General features: G+C 41.4%; 1 protein-coding gene across 1 annotated transcript in view; it reads left to right on the forward strand.

The window, feature by feature from the left end:
- Nucleotides 1-24,372, forward strand: part of mmp16a (matrix metallopeptidase 16a (membrane-inserted)) — a 70,167-nt gene that overhangs the window by 12,955 nt on the left and 32,840 nt on the right. Inside the window, exons 2-4 of the mRNA XM_083901752.1 lie at nt 9,318-9,466; nt 11,211-11,333; nt 15,572-15,876. Coding sequence (XP_083757878.1) covers nt 9,318-9,466; nt 11,211-11,333; nt 15,572-15,876 — 577 coding nt within the window. The remainder of the gene's footprint in view (nt 1-9,317; nt 9,467-11,210; nt 11,334-15,571; nt 15,877-24,372) is intronic.

Consider the following 24,372-nt stretch of genomic DNA (forward strand, 5'->3'; position numbering starts at 1 on the left):
CACCAGGAGCACAATCAGATAAAGTTGTGTCCTCAGCAGAGCAGTAGAAATACATGACACTGCAATAATAACAAAAAAGAAGTAGCCCTAAAATCGATCCTTGCGGAACCCCACAAGTGTTTGCATTGTATAAATGGTCATTGATTTTCAAGAAACACTCTGCCATAAACATATGAGTCAAACCAGTGAATTGTCTTACGGTACATAATCTCGCACAATCAAGAATTCCCAGTATGACATGTTCATTTGAATATCTGCATGAACAAGGTTCAGGATCAATAGCAACATTCTGTTAAATCTGTTCACTGTTGAGGAGAGAAAGTACGCGGGATGGCAGTTTTATCAGTACAATGTAGCAGAAGTATATATCATAATTATTATTATTGTAAAATATTAACCCATTTTTTTGTCCCCACATGAAGGGATGACAAAATAGCAACAGCATCAGATCCAACACTGTGGTTAAGTAGGTAGTTTTTTTTGCAAAATTGCTCAAATCAATATCCTTTGTCTGCTTCAACCACCTCTGGGGAAAATGTCAGTCACACATGGAGTTAATTTCCTATCTTTATTCAAGAGTATGGTCTTTTGTTCAGATTTGTAGTCTGGTAAAAATCTGCCTTACAAGATTTATTAAAAACAATTTTATCCCGTCTTATCTGTTGATTCAGACTCCAGTCCAGGTGGTGCTAATGTGCCTGTAAACTGGTCTGCCAAACGCCAATAGAATCCACAAACCCATATAAGAAGAAGGTGTTTCCTGTTTGTTATGTTGCGATAACAAATGCGAACTAATTATGGTGAACTTGAAATAACAACTGAATATGACTCCGACACTTATGGGTAATTTGTGGGCAAATATTTCAGAAACTGTAGTTTAAACATGGAAAACATATGGCCCCAGGATAAGATTATGTCCACAAAAAGGTTTAATCCTGCACGCAATAGTTAAGTTTCCCGTCACAGCTTAAAAAATGTTGGAATTGCCGTCCACCAATGCATTTATCACCGCCTAATGGAGAGCTTTGCTTTATTCGTCTGTTTTGATCTCAGATCTATGGATGTTGTTCCCATATGGAGCTCATATTTATTTTTGTTACAGATTGCACTTAATTATTGACTTTAAAATTTAAATGTTACGCATGTTGTGTTAAATGATGGGTTAAATAAATATATTTTTGAGAACTTTTTATTATCTTTCCCTTCATCTACGTCAGTTGTGGCTCTCTGGTAAAAAAAAAAAAAAAAAAAGTCTCCGCCCCTGCTGTAATTGATGCACAGTTATATGTCTGGAGAGAAGCCAGTTAGTTTGAGTTTGAGGCAAAACTTTTTGCAGCACTTCAGTATTGTTCATGTCTTACTCGTACAAAATAATGTTTGTCAAGTCATACACTGTATTTTTGTCAAAATCTCGTCTTTTGAGCTCATCCGAAATGTCTCGTCACATCTGAATTTGGTTTATATTGAGTGTTTTACTTCCCCTCAAAACCCTTTAAATTTGCATGGGTTAAAAACTGTTGCTGGACAAGGCAGCATTAGTATATCTGTTAAGCTCGCGATGCAATGCCACGTCTTAACCGTGTTCCTGTATTTTTCAGCCCAAATAGCAGCAGGGAACTCACAAGGGCGATGCCAAACGTGGTTGCAATCAAAGGGCCCCAGTGACAGAGAGGAGACATAGTGGACGGACATGTGATTTGAGGATAGAGATGATTACAGGACAGGAAAATGGAGAGTACACATTAGGATGAAAATAATGGCAGTAGAAAGCAGTGCAGTGATGGGAACTGAAAGAGTACAGTTTTTTGTAAAGGTAGTGTATCTCTCTGCCTGCGATTGGGTGTGAATCTATTTGTTGTTTTTATGTTTAATCAATTTGTTTGACTCAGAAGGGCAAACCTCAGTCCTGAAAACTTCAAAGTTGAAGTTATTACCCGAGCGGAAGAGCGGATGTTTGTCATAGGAACTTTTAATCTTTGCAGTGTTGCAAAGATGTAGGTTTGTCTGCACTCTTTTCCCACACTCAACATGGTGACAGGGAGATTAAAAAAGCTGGGATTTATGACATTGATAGAAAAAGGGACGAAGCGCTAAGGCAGCTGAAATTTCGATTTACTGTTTGGCACAAACGCCAATGGGTGTATGTGTGTAGTCTAAGAAGCACTTAGTAGTGGTAAGCACAACTATTCCCACATGACATGAAAACGCGTCCCGGATGGGTCTCATGTCACTACATGACATCGTATCGGGCTTCACTTGTATTCAGATACACACTGACATCGCGTCTATACAGATACAGATGTGAGTGCATGAGTGTCTGTGAACTGAGTGAAACTTGAGTGAATTAAAGCTCTACATGTGCTGCTGTAACATGAAAAATGATTTTGATTTTAGTAAAAATTGGGATCAGTGTTGATATTTTGAATAAATTAAGGTATGGGCCTTCATTTTCAACATGAAACTGCAGCTGAGAAGGTGGTCTTGAACCATTCATTGCAGACAGGATTTCGCATGCGTACTTCTCATTTCCGTCCGAGACTGTTTGTGAAATCTAAGAAAATTAAAAAAAACTATGGACTGGGGATCGGTCCAGGATGTTGATGTGGAGGATAAAGCGGTAGAATATGGATGGATGGAGAGAAACAGAGCTTTGTGCCTATTAGTTGGCATTACGTTATCAAAACTAAAAGTTATCTTGGAAAAAGAAGAAGCACTCACATGATTATCATGATGGTCATTAGAGGGTTAATCTGTCCTGGATCATGGATCTTAGGACGTCTTCAGGTATTCATTAGGTGCGTTCAGACCTGTACTTGGTACCATCTGCACGTAAAGCGATCACTCAGGGCAAATGCTAAAGATCCAGTGTGCAATAAATTGGTGATATTGTTTTCCTTTTTGCAGAAATTGAAAGCAGAATAATTATACTTAATTTCGTGTAAGTCATGAATTGTTGTTTTTCATTACTCCAGAACCAGGCCACCTGTACAGAGGCTGCCATGTTGGACCACCGTGTTTTTTACAATAGCCCGTAATAGACAAATTAAACATCTTTCGAGTTTCCACCAATAAATGTTGCAAGATCTTTCACACTGTACCTGTAATACCAGGTCTGGAAATAATCTATAACATAAGTTATTGACTATGACAACTGACAACTATTTTAGGTTGTTGTTAAAGTTGCAGTTGATAAGACATGGCTGAACCCAATGCTAAAGTTAAGTTTCAGCGCAAGGGTAATGTTGTATTAATGTTCTTCATTAACTCTGAACTGTAACTGCTGATAACTATTTCATAATCCAACAGTCGAGGTTAATGGAGGAAAATGATAATGGCCACTGTGGATGGCTTCAGCAGCCTGTGGGTTGCATTCAGTGTGCTGTCGTAAAAACTATAAATCTTGTTTCTAAATAGAAACACTAGCCCAATGAATCAGTTTCTACTTATATCACTTATTTTAACGTAATACATATATGTATTACATGTTTACACTGTATGTTCAATAAAGCATTTAAAAAAAATCACCACATTTTCACTAGAAGAACGAATTTACCTGACATGAGACTTTTCTGGATTTTTGTCCAACCCCCCAATGGGAAAGCGTCAGGTATCCATGCTCTTTGAGACAATTTGCAGGACAGCTGTGCTTTACTTAAAGGTGCATTATGTAATAAATCTAAAGCAACTGGCCATAAAATCCTCCTAATATGTCACAGAGACTCAGGAATAATTTTCATATAACATATTGAACTCACCAACAACAACATCAAGCCAAAATATTTGCATTAAAAAAAATATTTTGCAGACTGCAAATCATGTTTATGTTTTGAAATCATGTATTGGCATGTGACGCCACCTACCGCCGTCTACCAATCTTCGCAGTCAGTAGAGTCTCAGCTACTGAGCAACCACGGGTTGCCAGATACGTCAGAAAAGGAAACCTAAAAGACCTTGGTATTGGGAATTTGAATGTAGTAACCGTTTTTGGCCACATTCTTACATACGACACCTTTAAATGAATGACTTCTACCAATGGAGTACTGCTTGCTACCTGAGCAGCTGAATGGAAATCTCACCCCTGCAAAATGTTTTTACTCAGTGGTCTATTCACAGCTTGAAAACCTGACACACATCCTAATGTTATCCCCCACTCACTGAGTGTGAAACGAGGAGGAGGAGAGAGTGCAAATAGGACCAAGGATGCAGTGAGAAATCCACAGCAACAACAAATATAATATACTGTGTGTATATATATATGTAAAAAAACAAGCCACTGTAGGAGGGAAAAGGTAGATGTGAGGATCTATGATAAAAGTCATTACTGCAGTGTTTGTAACTGTGCCAGCAAGTGCTCAGCTAAACTGCTGGGGTTCCTCACTTTGTTACCTCCATTGTCAAACTGCAGCAGCAGCAGGGACTGTGGACTTAAAAAGAAAAGTGCTGGAACGTTAAATGCAGATAATTTGTCACCATAATTGTGATTGTATCGTATGCCGCAGTTCTGGAGAATCTACTCTGAACCACCTTCACAGACACGAGACACAAAACATGTCTTTAATCTGAAGTTTGTCGACATTTTGCTTTTATCCTTGTATATATACAGTATACGCAGTGAAGATTTTATTTACGGTTTATTTATGCTTCATATTGGGATATTTCATGGTGTATTTTGCCACAGAGACTGAGCTCTGAGGTAACATTTGTTGGCGGTGGAGGAGTGTGGAAGCAGATGTTGATCATCTCACCAAAAATAACTCCAAACGAAATCCAAGTAAACACCGTGTTTATTCATTATTAATTTTCTAAATTCAAGTAAATACGGCGTTCATTAATTATTCATGTTCCAAATCTGAGTAAACACTGCATTCATTAATGATTCATTTTCTGTTAAAATTGCCTGTGGACACGTTGAGCTGTGCACTGTCTTAGTGTAATTTACAAGTTGCACCGTGGAGTTATTGTGCCGACACCTGCAGCAGTCTTTCCCACCGCTTCTCTAAGGAAAATACAGGACGCAATGTTCTGATTCTAACATTTTGTGGCACAACTATTACTGGCTTTTGTGCCAAGAGTTAAAGTTTGGGCCATAACTGTTGATATTTGAACTCAACAGCAAAACAAATACACCACTTCCTTGAGAGGCTACACACACCCAACATTCATGCACGTGGTGTATCTTATCTGTGTCACTTTTTCAGGTCACCCTTTCTTGTTTTTGTAGTTGAAAACAGAGGAATAATGACATCATTGCATGTTTACGTCAAGTCTTTTTTGCCCTTCCATTAAGAATAGTACCAACATAACCAACCCCTAATGTTCCATTTTTTTGGCACCCCTCCCTTGGGGTACCAGAGTAAAATGGTATGGTAAGGTCAGCTGATTGATGAGAGACTTTGCTGTTTTCTTTCTCTTCAACGTCTGCTGTCTATTCTCATACAAATGGCACTTTTCCACTATACAGTTCAAGCACGACTAGGCTCAGTGCGGCTCGATTCTACTCGGTTTAGTATCGTCTTCCGTTATTATAGTAACTCCTCAACATGAGCGGAGTCATCATTGAACGGCTTTATGCGCGACACACGAAACAGTGACGAGTAAAGCAGTTATTTTGTTGTACTCAATCATAAGTTCAGTATTTGCTTCATGACCGGAGTGCACTAGACTGACACAGTCACTGAACTGAAGTATGGTGGAAGGGGTCGGGATACCCCAGACCCCATTTAGGTTTTAGACATTTCTTTGCCAAATGTTAGAGATTAACACGTGTTTTCAAGACTTTCGAGTATTTTTAACTGATATATAGCTCGGCATTGCTCGGTTTGATTCCTGTGTCGGGCGCTGTGCTCATGACTTTCCGGCAATCCGTGGCCAGCAGTCTGTCCTTAAACGAGTAGAGTCGAGCTGTGCTGGAACTGTGTAGTGAAAACAAACAGCCATAAACCGAGCAGCAGGAAAAGAGCTGAAGGATGTCCTCTCATTATTGTCTGTTGTGTCGCGTTTGATGTCACAGAGTAAAGTACTGTTGCCTGTCTGGCTTTACCGCTCATACTGTACTGTACCAAACTAAACCGTACCATGATGGAAACACAGCATATGATGAAGTCTGGTTGCCTCCAACACCATAGAAAAACTGAAAGGGATATTTTGACAATTCCACTGATGTGGCTTTATTTCTCTCTGTGCTACTAATGCAGAGAGTAGTTTTGGTTGAGAGAGACACCCAAGAAGCAATGCAGTAAAACTTAAAAGCTCTTAGTCTTTTTGTTTCATTATCAAACTATTGGACAACACTGCAAAGTACACTTCAGTTTATACAGTATATTTCCATATCCATTACTGGCCTCAAAAAGTGATCATTGATTGCCTTCTTCTAACTGTGTCTTTACATAACACTAAGAAATAAATATGAAAATACTGCTCCACTGCTTTTACTGTGTGTAAATATCACATTAGAACAATGTCATGGAACAGTGTCTGTATTTCCCAAATAATAATAAACGTAAAATAATTAAATGAACTCTGTCGCAAGATGGTGAAGCTGTGAACAATCTGAAAAGCTCCGAGGCGCATCAGTATTTACACAACAATAAGATCGGTTGTGTTCCTCTGAAGGAGGTGGGACACAACTTATTTATCAAAAGGCAGACAAAGATCCAAGGCAGATGTTTTCCCACATCACCAAGCCTGGGTCTTACTTTCAGCATTGGGTGATTTTTCAAATTGCAGGATGCTCATGCACTGCAGGAACAACGCGTGCCCGAAGCCACGCAGCTGCCGTTGCCGCCACCATGTTTTGCCACAGGAAAAAAAAACTGTTTACTGTTGGTTCCACTTCTCGTCTGAAAGTTTCACCATTAATAATTTATCCAGTAGGGCCTCCAGGAATAGGGTGGATAACTGTACACGAGATAAAACTGAATGACTACACACGATGCTGATCAACTCCATATGAATCTCCATATGACAGGATTAATGCCTCTTGCACTCACCTGCTCCTGCGACACTGCTGCACACATTATTGTTTGATAGAGCTTTTTCAGGTGAAGGACGTAGTATACAAACACTATTAATAACATCAACAGCAACAAAAATCGATGTAAACACAGCTATGTGTGTGAACCGACCCCCCCGACTGAGTTTCATATCTCATAACTAGAGCTCACAAAGGTTGCCACTGTTCAGTTGCACCCGAACCTCCTTTAAATAGCAGGTTTCTACAGAGCCGATTGTTGCTGCTCGGGGCTCGACATGATGCTCAGCCACTGTAACAAAAGCTGCACACTCACATTTGTTCCAGAGCTCCTGGGTAATGGTTTGTCTTTGATTGCGTTTTCGCCATGCTTCCCTCGCTGTTTTAGTGAATTTCAGTCTCAGTGTGTGTGCTATCTCGAGCAGCAGGCCTCCGTCATGACCGAAGCGGCTTGACAACAGTGTGTATAAGAATAGCACCTCACATTTCTCAGCACGGCTTTACTGAATGAAGAATAACAGCATCCCGACAGTTCATTGACTCTTGAGATTGTAGACAAGTGTTTTTTTTCGTGTGTTGTTTCTCTGCATTTTTGAAACAACACAGTTTATCTCCTGTTGTGTAGTTATTTTTTTTTTTAAACATATGGGTCTTTGTTGCTAAATGCATTAGTTGGTTTATCTGTTTACCATTTCTACATAAAGACTGAGTGGCTACAATATGGTTGGGTCTGTTCCAATGGCTTTGTATGGAAAAGCCTGGCTGATCCTCTTCTCTCCTTCCTTGTCCTGAGACCTGAGCTGTGATTTCCCCTGGCAGAATTTTATAGAGACTCTGAAAGCTCTATTACACTAAAGCCCTTTCCCCAGACAAGCCAAATGAAATGATAACAGATGACATTCTCACTTTCTGCTCATGCCCTTTTTCCTAACACAAATGTCCCTGGGTAAAAATTGTCTTTAGATCTTGTTACTCTTCCTCTATCTCGCTCACATGAAGTTGTATCTTGATGGCATTTAAATGGTGTTGTACAGAACAGGCAGTAGATTTTTACCTGCGTCTATTCCAGCAGATTTAGCTGACTGCATCTTCTCTTTAAAGTGCTTCTCTTGCACAAATACAAAACTACAAATTCACATCTGGCAACCTGCAAACTCACACTATTGCTCCATTGGACCAGGTGTGGATAAGTGCCATGGTGCAAAAAAATGTCTTCTGTTCTTCTTTAAAGGGACAGTTTTAGATCTTGTGCAAAACATTAGTTGCCTTTCTTTCGGGTTTAGATGAAGCTGACACGTGTTTCCTAACACCTACCTTGTCTGTGTGTGAATGCAAAATTATCTTATTAACATATTTGTTAAATTGTTAGAAACTCTTTGGTGTTTCATTGTCATTGTGAAAAAGCAGAGGCTGATAACGGAGCAGTGAGGTGTGCTCTGAGTTATTTCAGATGCTCATTGTCACCATTCATTTCACCCATTGACCATGCTGGTGACTCACAGTGTGGATCGATACGAAACGCTCTTGCTTCAATCATTAGAACAAATGATCAGCAAATACAATACAACATACCTGCTCCGTAGATAGAAAGCCAAAGCTCATGGGTTTTGTAAGACTCGTAGATCAACAACAGCATTTTGCTTCATATTTGTGTATATGTTTTAAATAGCACGCATACAATGAAGCAGTAATTCATTCATCACAACATATTACATTACATCACATGTCATTTAGCAGTTTAGACACTTTTATCCAAAGCGACAACCAGCCAGGGGTGGAGTTGAACTTGATGTCCTCCTTAACCACTGAGCTACTCCACGCCTGTATATATATCATGGAAAAGGCTAGTTAACATCTGAAATAATATAAGGTGTTAAAGAATGGCTTTTTTGGGAATGTAGTATGCACCCATTGCTTGTTTCTTTAAAAAGTGTGTCCCTACACGCTTAGAAATAAGGGTTCCAAAAGTGTTCTTCTACAAGGGCTGAGGTTCTACCTGGAACCACTTGCTTCTGAAAAACCCTTTCCCGAAGAAAGGGTTTTTGATGAAGAACCTTATATGGTTCTATTTAGCACTTTTATTTCTAAGAGTGTAGATAAAAAGGTTTGGGAAACACAAAATAGGTGAACTCAGACTGAAACACTTCAGAAACCAGTAACCTCTCACAATTCCCAACTATCAGATCTTTACAGGTGTTGGTAGGAAGGTTTAGATTCCTTTGGACTTCATGATATGCCAAGCAAATTGTTTTGTTCCTCTGTAAAGACATGAGACTTGTTCACCTATTCCTTTAAACGTGTCATTTCACTCACCTATTCTTTATTCTCTATTTTGTTATTCTTGTAGGCATGGCTCCAGAGGTATGGCTACCTCCCTGCTGCAGACCCCAGAATGTCACTGCTGCGTTCTTCCCGAGTCATGCAGTCCGCTATCGCTGCCATGCAGCGCCGCTATGGCCTCAATGTCACAGGAAGCCTGGACAGCAGCACTATAGAGTGAGTCATGCTGCTTTAAAAATACCCTCAAAGATGTCACTGTATGAATTTTGTGTGACGGTATTTCATTTCTTAAAAAAACCAAAAAAAACCACACACATTTACAAAGAAGCAACAGTTTTTGATTGGTCACGTTTTGCTTATGGACTGTTTTGCGTGTGTGGAAACATCAGTACATTAGCAGAAAAGAGGCTGAGAATGGCTTCACAGTTGCTGATGATGGTGTCGCTATTTATGCTTAATTTTCTGCAAGATGAGATTTGAATTCACTCAGGCACAGTTAGATTCTTCACAAGAGGGGTGAACAGCAGTCTGCAGATGAAACGTGCAGTGAACTGAGAAGTTGTGGTAAATAAAAAAAAAACGGGCTGCTGTTCACGTTTATTCGTTTTTGTTGTTAAAGGTGCATTATGTAATAGATCTAAAGCAACTGATCGTAAAATCCTCCTAATATGTCACAGAGACTCAGGAATAATGTTCATATAACAAACTGAACTCACCAACAACAACAGTACAGCCAAAATATTCGCATTAAAAAAATATTCTCAGCTGCCGAGCAACCACGGGTTGCCAGTTACAGTAGGTCTGAGCTACAAAGGCGGAGAAAACGTAACCTAGAAGACCAAGCTCCATCAGTAAAGAAGACACAGTGGAGGGTTAAACACCACTGGTGTTATGAAGTAACAATAAACTGATTCCGATACGAAACCGTAGCTTTTAACTTGACTCCTTGGTCATTATGTGTGTAAATGCAGCTGTAGTGGCAGCACTGAAAAGAGAACCATGGAGCACACAGCTTAACCCCCGGGAGCTCACCCATATGTCTTGTTACCTGTTCACTGACATTTTGTCCCCAGCAACACTGAAATACCAACAGTGCTTAAAGTACCAGAGAGTTCAAATGGTCACTGGACTGTAACATGGTCCGTGTGATGTGAACGCAGACTAACATCTGTTCAACCACTGAGCTGAAACTGAGTGAATGTGATGATAACTGTACACGTGTTTGTTTTTCTATCCCCCCTCTGCTTCTCTTTGTTGATGTAGTGATAACACAATAAGGTGAGGTGGCTTTTCCATCATACTGCATGAATGATCTGTAGCTATGTTTACATGTGCAAAAATTCATTCTGAAAAAGTCAAAAGATTGGTCTCAATGTTGGAATTTACATGGAATTACATTATTTACACGGACCCAAAAACGTTGCATCAGTCTAATTTCCGTCCTCTTCCATGTCTGTGGTATATATGTCTGTTTATTATTATTCTTTTTTTTAAGAAATACAGGAGTAACAAAATTGAAACACATTTATGTGGATAAGACGCCAGACCAGGAAGTCACTATCAGATCTTTTATAAGGACACCGATCCGAATGATGATAGACTAGCCTACTCATTCGGTATGAAATTTGTTTTTCCGAATGAGCTGTAACGGATCAGAATTTTTGGACTGGCATGTTTACACAACATATTTTTATTCCGATCAGGTTTCTATTCCAATATGCTTGTGTCCATGTAAACATAGCTTGCGTCTGATTGTGTGTGAGAAGTTGCATGCTTTGTGTTTGGTCCTGGAAAGTGCTAATCTGTTACTTTTTTGCAATTTTTTGCAAAAAAAAAAAATGACAGACCTGAATGTAAATAGATGTGTATTTATAGATTAGGACTGTTTCATCAAATCATTAGTGTTAAGCCTGTGTGATACATAATGCTGCTTGTTGACCTCCTCACTGCTCTCCTGTAGGTGGATGAAGAAGCCCAGATGTGGCGTTCCTGACCAGGTAGGCGGTGCGTCCAGATTCAGTGTCAGGAAACGGCGGTACGCACTCACAGGACAGAGGTGGCAGCACAAACATATCACGTACAGGTAGGTGGACTTTATCAAGCTTTTTCAGTGGTTGGGTCATTGGAGCATTGCACAAAAATCCAGCTTTGGCCCACTTTACATTACGCTTTTCGTGTCAGCGGGACTGGCGACAGCGGCAAAGAGTAGTGCCGCTGTCTTCAAATTTTCTCCCGACAACTGCGAAGTGGTCGCCCGACAACTCAGCGGGAGTCCCCGACAACTTCAAAGTGCGTATAAAGAGAATGCGTCGGGCTCACGACATCGGGAGGTCAGGGTTTAGGCGATTAGCATATAGCACGTGCTAATTGGCATATACCGCGGGACTTTTGTTCCAAAAAAAAATGGCGGGGGTGAAGGAGGACGCTGTACGTGGAGCACCTCCGTAACCAAGTGCCTGATCAGTATTTGGTCGGAGGACAAGATCCAGAAGAAGCTGGAGTCATCCAGAAACAAGATGGCCTACGTAAAAATGCAACATCGGATGCGGGAGGCCGGCTACGATCGTACAGTCGAGCAAGTAAAGAGGAAAGTTGTAAGCGCCGTGGGTGTCCTGCCAGATTTCCGGGCGGTGTGTCTAAAGCGGGAAATTTCGCCGATGTCGCGAAAAGCGTAATGTAAAGTGGGCCTTTGTTCCATGTTCAAAAAGATCTATAAGTTAAGTTTTTGGTCGTACGTGGGGATCAAAAAACAGCTGCTGAACATAGTCAACAAGGTTTTATGTCATAGAGTGTGACAAAGCTACAAAACCAGATTCAGGGTTTGAACTTGACTTAACACACAGAAAACCATGTTCTGTAAACCTCATGACTGCAGAAGAACCTGTTTTATCCCAGATACATTGTCGCCAGTTTTATGATTTACAAGCACATTTTCTGATATGAATCTCCATGAGTAGTTATGCAGCATAAGACAACATGCTGTGGTTATGCAACATTTAGTGAGGCCAGTAGCCCAGTGCCTGTTATATTTTATACCCACCATGCTGTCGTCTGCTGCCAACTTTATGTTTCATGGGATAATCCTTAAGAGGTGGGCCTGTTTTTATTGCCTTGAGGATAAATGAATACGCAGCATTGCATACTAAATATATCAAAAGGATCAGTGACCTATAGCTAAAGTAGGACTGTATACGACTGCATTTTCCTCTTTAGAATATTACATCGGGATTGGGTTTTGAAATGGCTCCGTGAGCACTCGGTTCATCTGTGAGGGTATAGGTCTGAAGAAATGAGGAAAAACGAGCAGACCTGATGAAAAGTGGAGGAGGAGGAGGAGAAGAGTGTAAATGAGAAGCAGCTGCAGTAAAAAAAGAGATGAGCTGAGAGGAGGAAACCCCAGTGGAGGGCAGAGGGTGCTCTCTGACAGATTAGGGTTATGTAATGGGATATGTGTGTATGTGAGTGAGTGCGCTGGACATGGATGTGTGCCAGGCCCCACTCAGCAGTCAGATGTGCCTGCAGCTGCTCCTTTTGTAGTGGAAGCAGTTAGACAATATAGCACATTTGTGTTTATAGATCTTGTAACGTTCTGCTCATTTTCTGGAAACGCTCCTGATTGTTTGCTCAAAACTGCGTCAAACTGTGTTTATCCTTGAACTACTGAGATGTTTCCCGGAAAGGCTTACACAGTGGGGTACAAAGGAATATAAATGAGGTGATCGTTGTTACAGTTCCCATCTGTCACATATTTATGTTCGCTCGTTAATTGTACAGAGAAATGCTTTATTAATAATAAAAAAAAAAGACACAGTCGCCCAAAAAATGCGACGTTTCATTTCATAACTTTAATCACTAAGTGGGAGAAAAATACAAACTCTGGTCAACCCTGGGAATTAGACTAAAGTCTTTAAACATTCCACTCTCTCTGTGTCTGTGGGGGCTTTTCATTATATTTGAAAACAGACTCAGTAGCTTCTTAACAATGCAACTGATTTTTTTATTTATTTTAACATCATGTATTGCTACTAATGGCTCCTTCATGTTGACTCGGGTGTTTTGTGTAAAGTAAATCAGCCGTCTCCCTCACAGGGTCTGCGTTGGGTGAGGTACAGCTGTAAACCTGACTCCAGGTCAGAGCATTTGCCCCCCGATCTCCTCACAATAACCTCAGAAAAGCAATGCTAATCCACCGTCTCCCAGGCGGGTGCTCGTTTCTGTGTAGCCACATACAGCACTTGCTGTAGGGAGGTAATAATTAGTTTTGGCATGCCGGCTGTTCTCCCTGCATGCTGGTACGATTAGCTGCATCTGCAATCACTGTCCCCTCACAACATGGAGCTGATTGTTAGATATGGCCTGAGAGCAGGGGAGGATTCTTTCATTCGTCACAAAGCACCTGCTCCAGTTGGGTAATAACACTTGCTGGACATGGGCTCCTGGAGTCTCTTCTCCATTTAAGTCCCATTAATTTCAAACTTTAGGACTCTCCCGGGATCAGGTGATGTTCATTTGAAGCAGGATTGTACTTCTTTGGTCGCCTCCATCGGCTCCATATGAGCACTTCACATCACAGGAGGATCATTCTGCGTAGCCTCAATCAGGCAGAGCCAGTTAACTCGACAGCCAACCATGACACTCACACACCACTCCAGCTCGTAAGGATTCCCTTTGTAATTCAAGGGTTTTCTATTGTCCACTATATCCTTAGTCTGAACTTTGTTTTGCTTATTTTACCTATAAAACAGCCAGAAAATATCCTGTAACTGTGCTTTTGCCCATTTTTTCCTAGAATAACTATAAATATCTACAATTTACTGCATGTTGAAATACTGTTTTAACAATTTTGCATGTCAAATTTTTAATTTGAACAGTATAAAAAGTATTTAAAATAAGATTTGTTTGAGTCTTTGTCTCAATGTCCAAAAACTGGCCAACAAATGTAAACTATGTACAGGTGTTTTTTTCCAACTCTTGACTAATACTTCCTGAAACAGCACGAGTAAAATTGCTGTGAAAATTACAGCTTTGATGTGCAACTTCTCAGCTTTCAAAAACTGTCTGAATTTGTCTGATAGCAAACCGTCACGTAATAATTATGCAACATTTACGGTCATGCAAAGTGCACTTGCGCAAACGTGTGGTCTAGGATACGCTCAGTGTTATTTATTCATTTCTTTGTGTGTAATTTTGGCAGTTTCAGCTCTCCATCGTCACTGCTGCATGTCCCTGTTACTCCACCGTCCTTACTGTGAACTGTGCCTCTTTAAAAAAAATAAAAAAATAAATAAAAAATCCAAAAGTCCTTTTGATACCTGAGAGTCATTTTTATAGTGGCTCTCATTAAAGAGGAGACAAAGAATAAAATAAATCTGAAAATATTTAATAAACACAGGAGCTAACTCAGTAGTGCATCACTTTTTTCCATTAAAACCTCTGAGAGTAAAAGGTGAATTGGCGAAATCAGAATTTGCGCTATGCATTCTTGAAATTAATGCATCAAAGCAACTTTACTCCCAGGTGAGACTCTGAGCAACCAACACACAGCATATTGTGCGTTTACAAGTGTCTGAGCTGCAGAATGTAAACTACACTTCTCCATTTATCCCAGAGAGAATGTGGTGAGCGTGACGCTGAGATATTTCCAGAGTGAATAAAGTGGAGGCAGGCTTTCCTGATTGCCCAAACCAGTCTGGGGCACTCAGCAGGCGCTGGGCTGTTGATAATCCTTAATTAGAAAATAAATTCCAGAGGCTAATTCCTCTCCACACCTGCAGCAAGTCGGTCGACAGGAAGGACTCCGCTGTTTTCGCTCACAAATCGCTCCATTTAGCTCTGTGTTGGCGAACAGGCTGAGCGTGAAATGACAGCACGGGGAGAAACTAAGGATAATGACAAACTTATTTTTGTTCTTTTGGTGTAGTGTGACTCCGTAGGTTGACATTAGGGCTGCAGCTAAAGCAAATAGCTGATTATTTTTTCAATTAGTGGATAAGTCACTTTATTCACCATAAACACTAAACTAAATATACAGAAGATTGCTAGTCCTGTAATTCACTGCACTTGACAGGTTAACAAACGTTACTTATTGCATAGCTTTGTTGAATAAGTGATTGTAATTGGTCAATAGTGATGTTCAGCAGTCTGTTATTTTTTGGATAATTAAGTGTAAACCTGTTTAAACACAGGATTTTTTGTGTTTTGGAGAGTTACCAGATTGATTTACACGAGGTTATATCATCCTCATGGTTTAAAACTCACTTGATCTGGTCGTGTTTGTCCATAGTCTAATACCTCTCTCCTCTGCCTCATGTGTCCCTGCAGTATAAAGAACGTGACGCCAAAGGTGGGTGCGGAGGAGACCCATGACGCCATTCGTCGAGCCTTCGATGTGTGGCAAAATGTGACGCCGCTGCGGTTTGAGGCCGTGCCCTACAGCGAGCTGGAGAGGACCAAGAAAGACGTCGACATCACCATCATCTTTGCTTCAGGTTTTCATGGCGACAGCTCACCCTTTGACGGTGAGGGTGGCTTCCTGGCTCATGCCTACTTCCCAGGGCCGGGAATAGGAGGCGATACACACTTTGACTCAGATGAGCCATGGACGCTGGGAAACCCCAACCATGATGGTAAGCAGTCACTAGTTTGTTATCGCTTGTGTTTTTTCTGGCTACCCTGTTGGATAATAAAGAACCTGACCTATTTCCAACTTAAAACAAACGATGAACTCAACCTGAACCCTGCTTGAACCCAACCCTGAAAATGACCTGAACCTGATATGAACCTGACCCAAATCCACCCAGGAACCATAGCAAGTTTGCATAAATTTGTAAAAAAACAAAAAAAAACACGACAAAATAAAACCCCATCACAAATCATGTAGATAACTGAGTTTCCGAAAATAAACCCTGCTTCACTTCCCCCGCCTGCTGAATGAACCCATCTCTGTCGTGGCGTATTTCCATTTCAAATGAAAACAACATTTGAATAAAATGGGACACGGCTTCAGTGTGATCATAACAGTTTGTTCTCATTGGGATCTGATGGAGAAGTTCAAACCTCACAGATGACCATGTGAGCTGGCTATAATGTGATGCCATTATTTGGATTGGATCGGTTTGGCTATGGGTTTTTTCGCATAAATTGCTTATGAAATTGTGTGGGATATCTGTGGACCATGTATCTCAAGTCTCCATTCTGTTTGTCATTCATACCCTCTCTAAAACCAAATCTGTGGTAATTATGTGAAAAGAAGTTTGTATTATGGTGCATATACTGTCACTGTAGCACATACTGTTATGCTCTGCGGTCACAGTGATGCACTGTAGTGTATTGCTAGAAATATAGAGTGGCAGCAACAGCATCTTCACCACTCAGAAATATCAGTGTCACTCAGATACAGTTGTGAGTTGTTTGTCACCTTTGTTTTGTTGCTGCCCAGTAGCACACAGCTGGACAAATTAACATGGAGCATATTTGCTGCTTTAGATCCATATGAGACAGGACATTTAAAAACTATGAAACCCTTGAAAACCACCGCTTGGCTGTTGTTGGATCTGCTGGTGCACTCAGTCACCGTAGATCTCCGCTCGATCCCGGTGTGATTTGAGTGTGATCTGTTGATGCTCGCTCAGGCTTTTCTCTTTTTGTTGTTTAACTCGTCACATCAGTAGTGCCAGAGCTGAGTGATTACCCCCTGAGCTATGCAGCTTGTCAGCCTTCAGCAGCCTCCGTGTGTCACTCTGTTGTGTGGGTTGCATGTCGAAACAGCTGTGATGCCGTTTATTGTTTCGAGGAGGTTCAACAGATCTTTGCCTGTGTTTGTGTGTGCGTGTGCTTGTATTTGTGTCCCCTGTAGTACCTTTTCTAGCATAAACAGTGATCTTGTCAGGACCGGTAGTCCTCATGGGGACCAACATCTGGTCCTAGTTACGTTTAAGGCTAAGATTTGAATTGTGGTTAGGTTACGGTATTAATTGGTATAGGTTTTTCTACCGCTTAATCCTCCACATAAGGGTCGTGTGGGGTGCTGGTGCAATCCCAGCTGACATAGGACCAAAGGCAGAGGTGGGGGAACATGCAAACTCCATGCAGAAAGAGCCTTGTTCCGACTGGGCCACAAACCCGGGACTGCTTGCTGAACAGGCGAGAGTGTATGACTGTTTCCATCCATCCATCATCTGCCGCTTTATCCTCCACCAGAGGGGATGTTGTGCCTATCTCAGCTGACATAGGGCGATAGGCAGGGTACACCCAGGACAGTTCGCCTGTCCATCGCAGGGCCACACACAGAGACAAACAACCATTCACTCGAACTCTCACACCTACGGTCAATTTAGAGTGACTAATTCATCTAATCCCCAAATATGTTTTTGGGCTGTGGGAGGAAGCCTAAGAACCCAGGGAAAACCCACGCACACACAGGGAGAAGATGCAAACTCCATGCAGAAAGGCCCTTGTTCCAACTGGGGCTCGAACCCGGTCTTCTTGCTGCAAAGGCAAGAGCACTAACCTCTACACCAACCGTGTGGCCCTCTAAGACTGTCTCAATGAATGAGATTCAATGTGGATAGCTGCACAAACCTGTGTGTGCATGTTTTTGTGTGCGCGAGTGGAAGCCAGCTGTTAGTTGACTAAGCTCCGAGGTTGACCTCTGAACCGTGTACAGATTTCACTGTTTGATGGTAGAGTTTTCTCAAAGATTAGATGAGCAGAGAGACGAGAGGAGAGGATAAACAAAGGCACTTGTGGTGTACAGTCAAATAGGTGGCAAACGACTTTCATGTTACTAGCATGGACCCTGTTTGGTCACTGTCATGAAGAAACAAAGCAGCAGACACAAAATGCTGGTGCCAGTGTTGTGTTGTGTCATAATAGGCTCTGAAATACATGGTAGATACCAAGTGAAAGACATTGTCTTCATTGTTTTTGGACACAATCCCTTGTCCCATAAATATAGTTGCCATTTTTCCCACAAACACCTTTTTTTTAGTGAAACCACAGTTTATAAATGGTCTATATGAATACTGATTACATTATTTTGACATCAACAAGAAACCATTTCTATTTCTTTAAAGCTCCCATAGAACGGAAGTACCAATTAACACTGTTTTTTTTGGTGTGTATCTGCGCTATTACCTCGTTTATGAAGCCCTGAAGGTTCGAAACAAACAGTTCAGACACTGCTGAGAACGCTGTGTTGTATTGAAATCTCAGGCTCAGCGAGAGCTTGGTCCGGTTACGTAAACAGCATTTCTCCTGAACAGCGGATCCTCCTGCTCTGGGCACTAGTCTGGTTGCGTACATTGAACCCCAGAAGAAGGAGAAGAACGTCCGTTGTGGAAACGTTTCACGAGTGACTGTGTCTTCTGACTCTGGGTCTGACTCCGGGTCAAAGGCGTAAAAGGGACTGCGGCGGGGAGTCGTGACAAAGCTATTTTTAAACATTTAAATACACAAACAATGTTTTGATAATGAGTAGCAGTGCATCCGCCGTTCCAGAGGGGGGAGCTGCGCATCTGAGAGCGGGTGTGCTAATTAAATCACCTCCAGGTATTGGCTTATCACAAGACATTTGGGAAAGCTCTCGTTGGCGGGCCAATCACAACACAGTCTGTCTTCTGGGGGTGAGATGTCAGTCTAAAACACCTCGGCTGAGGAGAGTGTCAGTAAGGAGAGATTTCTATCGGCTCATTTACAGCAACTAGGAGGTTTTTGACCATAAAAACAAGTTAATGTATGTAAGTAGACCTCCATAACTATGTGCAATAGGACCACTCTATGGGAGCTTTAAATAATGCTGTTTAAAATGGTATTCAGTTATTGAACAACAGAGAATCTAAAAAGGTGGATGTGCTTTATTCAGCATGCCTGTTTAAAGTCATCATGAAAGCCTATAACTGGGGTCCACTGCACTGAGTCATGAGTCAGAACAGCGGTGGAGATGAAGAGACACTTAAAAGACTGAGAGAAGGAAACGAGGAGTTACTAGCAGGAAGCAGAAAACACAGAGAAGAAGAGAGAGCGATTGGCAAAGAGTCTCTTTCGACAAATATTGAAGGTTGAGGATCTCACAAGAGAAAATAGAGCGAGTGAGAGAGCAGTGTAGTGATAGTAAGGGGAGCAGAGGAGATGAGTGTGAGCTCTGCATTCCAAATAGACGTTGAGGAAAGTTGCGGTGAATTTTAAGGCAGAAGGACGTGTGAAATGTTGTGATTAACTTGTGAGAACATGTTTGATCAAACTCGGCAGAATCTCTCCTGCAGCCTCAATAACACACTAATTAAAGTAAACTAATGATGTTTCATTCACACACACACACACACACACACGCTGCTGTCACGTAAAGGCTGTGTTTCAACCTCTGCAATGCACACATCCAGATACACACTCTCTTTCCCCTTCAGTGCAGTTTGAACACTGTACTGCTGCGGCCCACGCTGCTGTGAAAACATCCCATTATGCACTTCTACTACACAGTCTGCAGCTGAATTTTTGGCCAAATATGAACATGTACTGGCTGAATGCTGACTGCTCTCTGAGGTGGCGGTGCTTCAACTCCTGCATGATGTCGGTGTTTTTTATCCTGAGACGCTGAATATCTTGACTCTTACAACTCACACCCTGAGAACTAAAACAGATCACATCTCATTTCTGCCATATCTGATTCTGATTCTGATACATATTTTATAACATAACCCAACAAAATGTATCTATTTTTCTGGAAAAAGGGGACAATATTGAATGCATCCTGTCAAAAAAACAATAAATACTGCTTGTGGAGCTAGTGAGACAGTAAAATCTACTCCATTTTGACTAACAGAATCACAAATGGGATTGTGTGTGAGATGCCAAAATGCCGCCCAGCTTTATTTTCATCCATGCAGCAGCCATTACAAGACTAAAATAAGACAAAATCTATGAAAATCTAATAATGCAAACCTGGAAATAGAACTGGAATGGGGCTTTTATTGTATTACAGTCTTAGCGGTGGAGACCTCCAGTGGGTTCAGGGTGTGTGAGTGGACTGCTCTGTTCCTTCCTTCCTTCCTTTCTTCATTTATTCTTTCATCCATTCATTCATTAATTCATTCTGTCAGAACATAGAAGGGCAAACAGGGTGTGTGCAGGATTAGCTCAGTTTGATCATTTTACAAGGAGCTGCTGAGGGGTACCTGGACCTGTTTTAATCTTCAGAAACGGAACCATTTTTGTGCTTTTCTCACCAGGTACACTCTTAGAAATAAGGGTTCCAAAAGTGTTCTTCTGCAAGGGTTGAGGTTCTCCCTGGAACCATTTGTTTGTATGTTGAATGTTCGTAACACTAATGGTTCCAGTAAGAACCATTTTGATCCGGGTTAAAACTCCTTCCCTGAATAAATGGTTTTGAAAGGTTTCTTGTTAACACTAAGGGTTCTCCTATGAGGACAAACCGAAGAACCTTGTATGGTTCTATTTAGCACTTTTGTTTCCAAGAGTGTATGAGATGCTAATGGTTCTGATGAGATATTGTGAGAATCACTTCTTTTTATCTGTGTACATCCTCTTGTAATCTATGATCATCTCTTTAATCTTGTGGTGTTTATACAGATATTTTTTGTTGTCAAAAATGAGGTCAACAGTATTCAGTGTATGAGTTTAATGATTAATTGAATGGGATGGTGGAGGAGGCAGTTTGCATGTGTGACAGGGAAAAGGATCATGGTCACTCAGCTCTGTGGTGATGTGGGACTCGGGATGAGGTGATTGAGGATGAGGTGTTGATGTCATTGCTGGTGATGTGATAGTGGCAGGACTAGTGTCACCACGGTGTCACCCAACATGGTGATCAAAGACTTGTCTTCTCAGGTCAGGACACACTTTACATCCATTATGATGCTGCCATCCATTATGATGGCAGCATCTTTTCATCTCATGTGTATGGAGCTGATGGAGATGTATTTACCTGAAGGTTCTCATCAAGTTCCATCGTGCCAATGCAGGTGATGTGGACCCACTCAGGCCTTGACAAGGGTTGCCATTCACCCTGTTGTGTTGATGTGCTAAAATAATTGGAGACATTCGGAAGACATTATTTGAAGGACACAATTTGACACTGTTTTGCTTCACGCAGAGCAATGTCACACTGTTTCTCTGTGTGTTGATATTGGGGCCTCTGTTATGGTAGCCAGGCCCACAGTTGCATTCAAGTAACTCGGGGAATTCCAGGCCTTCTACTGTACATAAATATACTCAAATGGGTTGTTCGTTTGCAACATTCAGAGGACGAGCACCTTTGAACTTTTCACGACCTGTTAACTTTCTTCGGTTTTTTTTTTGTTGTTTTTTTTAAAGCTAAGGGTGGTTGTATTGATCGAAAAGTCAGTACTCACAGTGAGACAAGCATCTCTGTAGTGGCAGCCAAATAAAGGTGATTCTCTGGATTTACTTCCAAAAAAACAAGCTTTTTTTGGCAAAGGACATGGAGAGAGATCAGGTCATGGTTAATATTCATCTGGAATTTGGTGAAGGAGATCATGGAAGCGTCCTTGCCCTTCCCCTCTGTACTCAAAAGTAATGATGATGCTTACAACTTGTTACATGTTGCTGACTGGCTAGAATACACACTGGTGATGCTGCTGAAGTATTGCATATTAGGCCTTTAAATGAAAAACAACAACAACAACCTCAATAAATTTGAATAAAATGTATGTCACATGAAGAGCTCACATTTCCCAAATCCAATATCATTCTTCTTCTTCTCTTTCTCATCCCTCTTTTTAGTCACTTCTGTTTATTTATATTCCTTTTTCCATTTGAAAGTCACACACGCACACACACACACACACACACACACATACCAGAGATGAGCTCAGGTCCAGTAAGCTGCCCGTGCCTGTCATATCTAATCCCCTTTTACTGTTGTCAAGAAGGATCAGTTGTCACGGCGACCATTGCCAGCATTGCACCTTACATGCTGTTTTTGTTTTGAATGGTGACGTCACAAATGCACATTGGAAGATTAATCCCCGCTGACTATGGAGATAAACATTTAAACGTGTTGGAGTGCTCACACATTAACTCTCTCGATGACACGCACACACGAACTGAGACATTTGAGGACACAGGATTACTCCGCAGTTATTTTAGCCCACACAGCAGAGTGAGGTTCTTATTAGGATTAACTAATGGCATTTTAAGAGAGTTGGGTATATGATACAGGCAGCAGCCGTGTGTGTGTGTGCTGTGATGTTTTCATGGTGTACAGGAGAAAGTAGTGTGACGTCTGCTGCATCAAACACTTGAAAAAGCTGTGACTGCTCTAACATCACAGAGATGCAGCTCACCACAGGACGTTGTTTTGTTAATGTTGAAGCTTTATTGTTCCCCTGTTGGCTGCTTTAAAGGGGACATATTATGCAGAATCAACTTTGCATAGTGTGAAAAAAGATGACTCACTCATGTTTTTGTGGTCCTCATCAGTCTAAGTACAGGAGATGAAACATGCAATGTTGACGTCCGAGAGTGCTGGCGAGGGCAACAGTATCCGAAAACTGGAAGTCTGTGAAAAGTTCTATTCTTGGCTCCACAGTTCAGCACAGAGTTCTACACAAACTTCCAGTCTCAGAGGATTTATCTGTCCAGTGGATACTGTTATATATGACAGCAATGTGCCTGCTAGAGCCTGCAAATTATCACTTTTCCAAATGCTAACTGCTGTTAGCTCCCAGTAGCCTCTGTGGCTGAAGTCATTTCCTGCCCTTTAAGTTTCAACTTTTTAACTTTAAAATAAAAGTCAACTGTAGACGCCATGATCACCATCATGGCAAAATGATCATGCTGACCTCTTGACTTAAGTACTTCAAACTGGAGTAGACAACTTTTATTAACATTACGGTGATAAAACAGACGGATAATTACATTGTGATAATTACAAGGCACAAAGGAACTGTGTTATACCGTGACCAAAACAATGAAAATAAGCGCTTACGTGGTGTCCTTGCATTTGCAGATGATGGCAGAGTTGTTCATTTACTGTTATGTCCTTACTGGCATCTTCATTTTGCTGCATGTGATAATACACCTGAAACAGCTATGAAGGCACAGCAGCAGTTGCAAAGATTGCATTTCCAGAAAATCTCCATGGAAACTTTAATTTGGGAATTTTGGAAATATTCCAAAGGGTGTCCTGTGATCACGTTTACAGGTGCCTCTTTTAATATTCTGCTTTATGGGAAAATTGCTTTTGGGGCCACATGTTTGTTTTTTTGTTGCAGTTCCACATGTGGCCACTGAAAAAAAGGCACATCTTATATATGTATACATTCAGAGGTGGTGACATCTTTAGCTGATCAGATCCTTCTTCTCTCACGGCCTGTGGCCTGACATAATACATGAAAAAACCAGCCACTGTGTGACCTTCTCTTTCCTCTGATCTTATAGCGTTTGTGCATCTCACTTTATCTCACTTTATCTCACCTCAAGCTGGGGATTCACACGACATTGTTAAGGACAGCACAGTGACAGTGTGACGTTAGTCGGGATGACAGAGAGCGAGAGAGAGAGAGAGAACAGGAATAGAGTGGGTGGGTGATCAGCAAATACTCTGTAGGATGGATGGGCGGATAGATCTGGCATAGAGACAAGAGAGTCGGAGGACAGAGGGGAGCATTGTGGAGGGTTCTCGTTAGAACGCTCATCGGGACGAAAAAGGCTGTATGTGGCGGTAGAAATGATTTGACTCCTTTCATCAGATCTCAATGTGTTGCGACCACTTATGAAAGGGAGCACATTAGCAGAAGGTGCTTTTTTTTTTTTTCCCCTGACAGTTTTTCAATTCTGCACAACAAAAGAGGTGAACACGCAGACACACACACACACACACACACACACGGTGTGCTTTATCACAAGGTCATCTTTGTGGGCTGACGCCGCTGTGTTTTTCTTTGTGAAAAATCAAAGCGATGCCCACAGGAATAGATAAGATGCCGGTTGCATTTTGACTTTCAGTCGCACGTACGCACACATACAGGCTTGCTGGATTTTTTTTCACCGAACCTCATCACCGCTGCATACCGTGACTGTACACAAACACCCAGTCTCGCCCGAGGGTGACTTATAAGGCCTGGTATGCCTTCAAGGAAAAC

The sequence above is a fragment of the Microchirus variegatus genome, assembly GCF_963457635.1.
Source record: "Microchirus variegatus genome assembly, chromosome: 15".
Lineage (NCBI taxonomy): Eukaryota > Metazoa > Chordata > Actinopteri > Pleuronectiformes > Soleidae > Microchirus > Microchirus variegatus.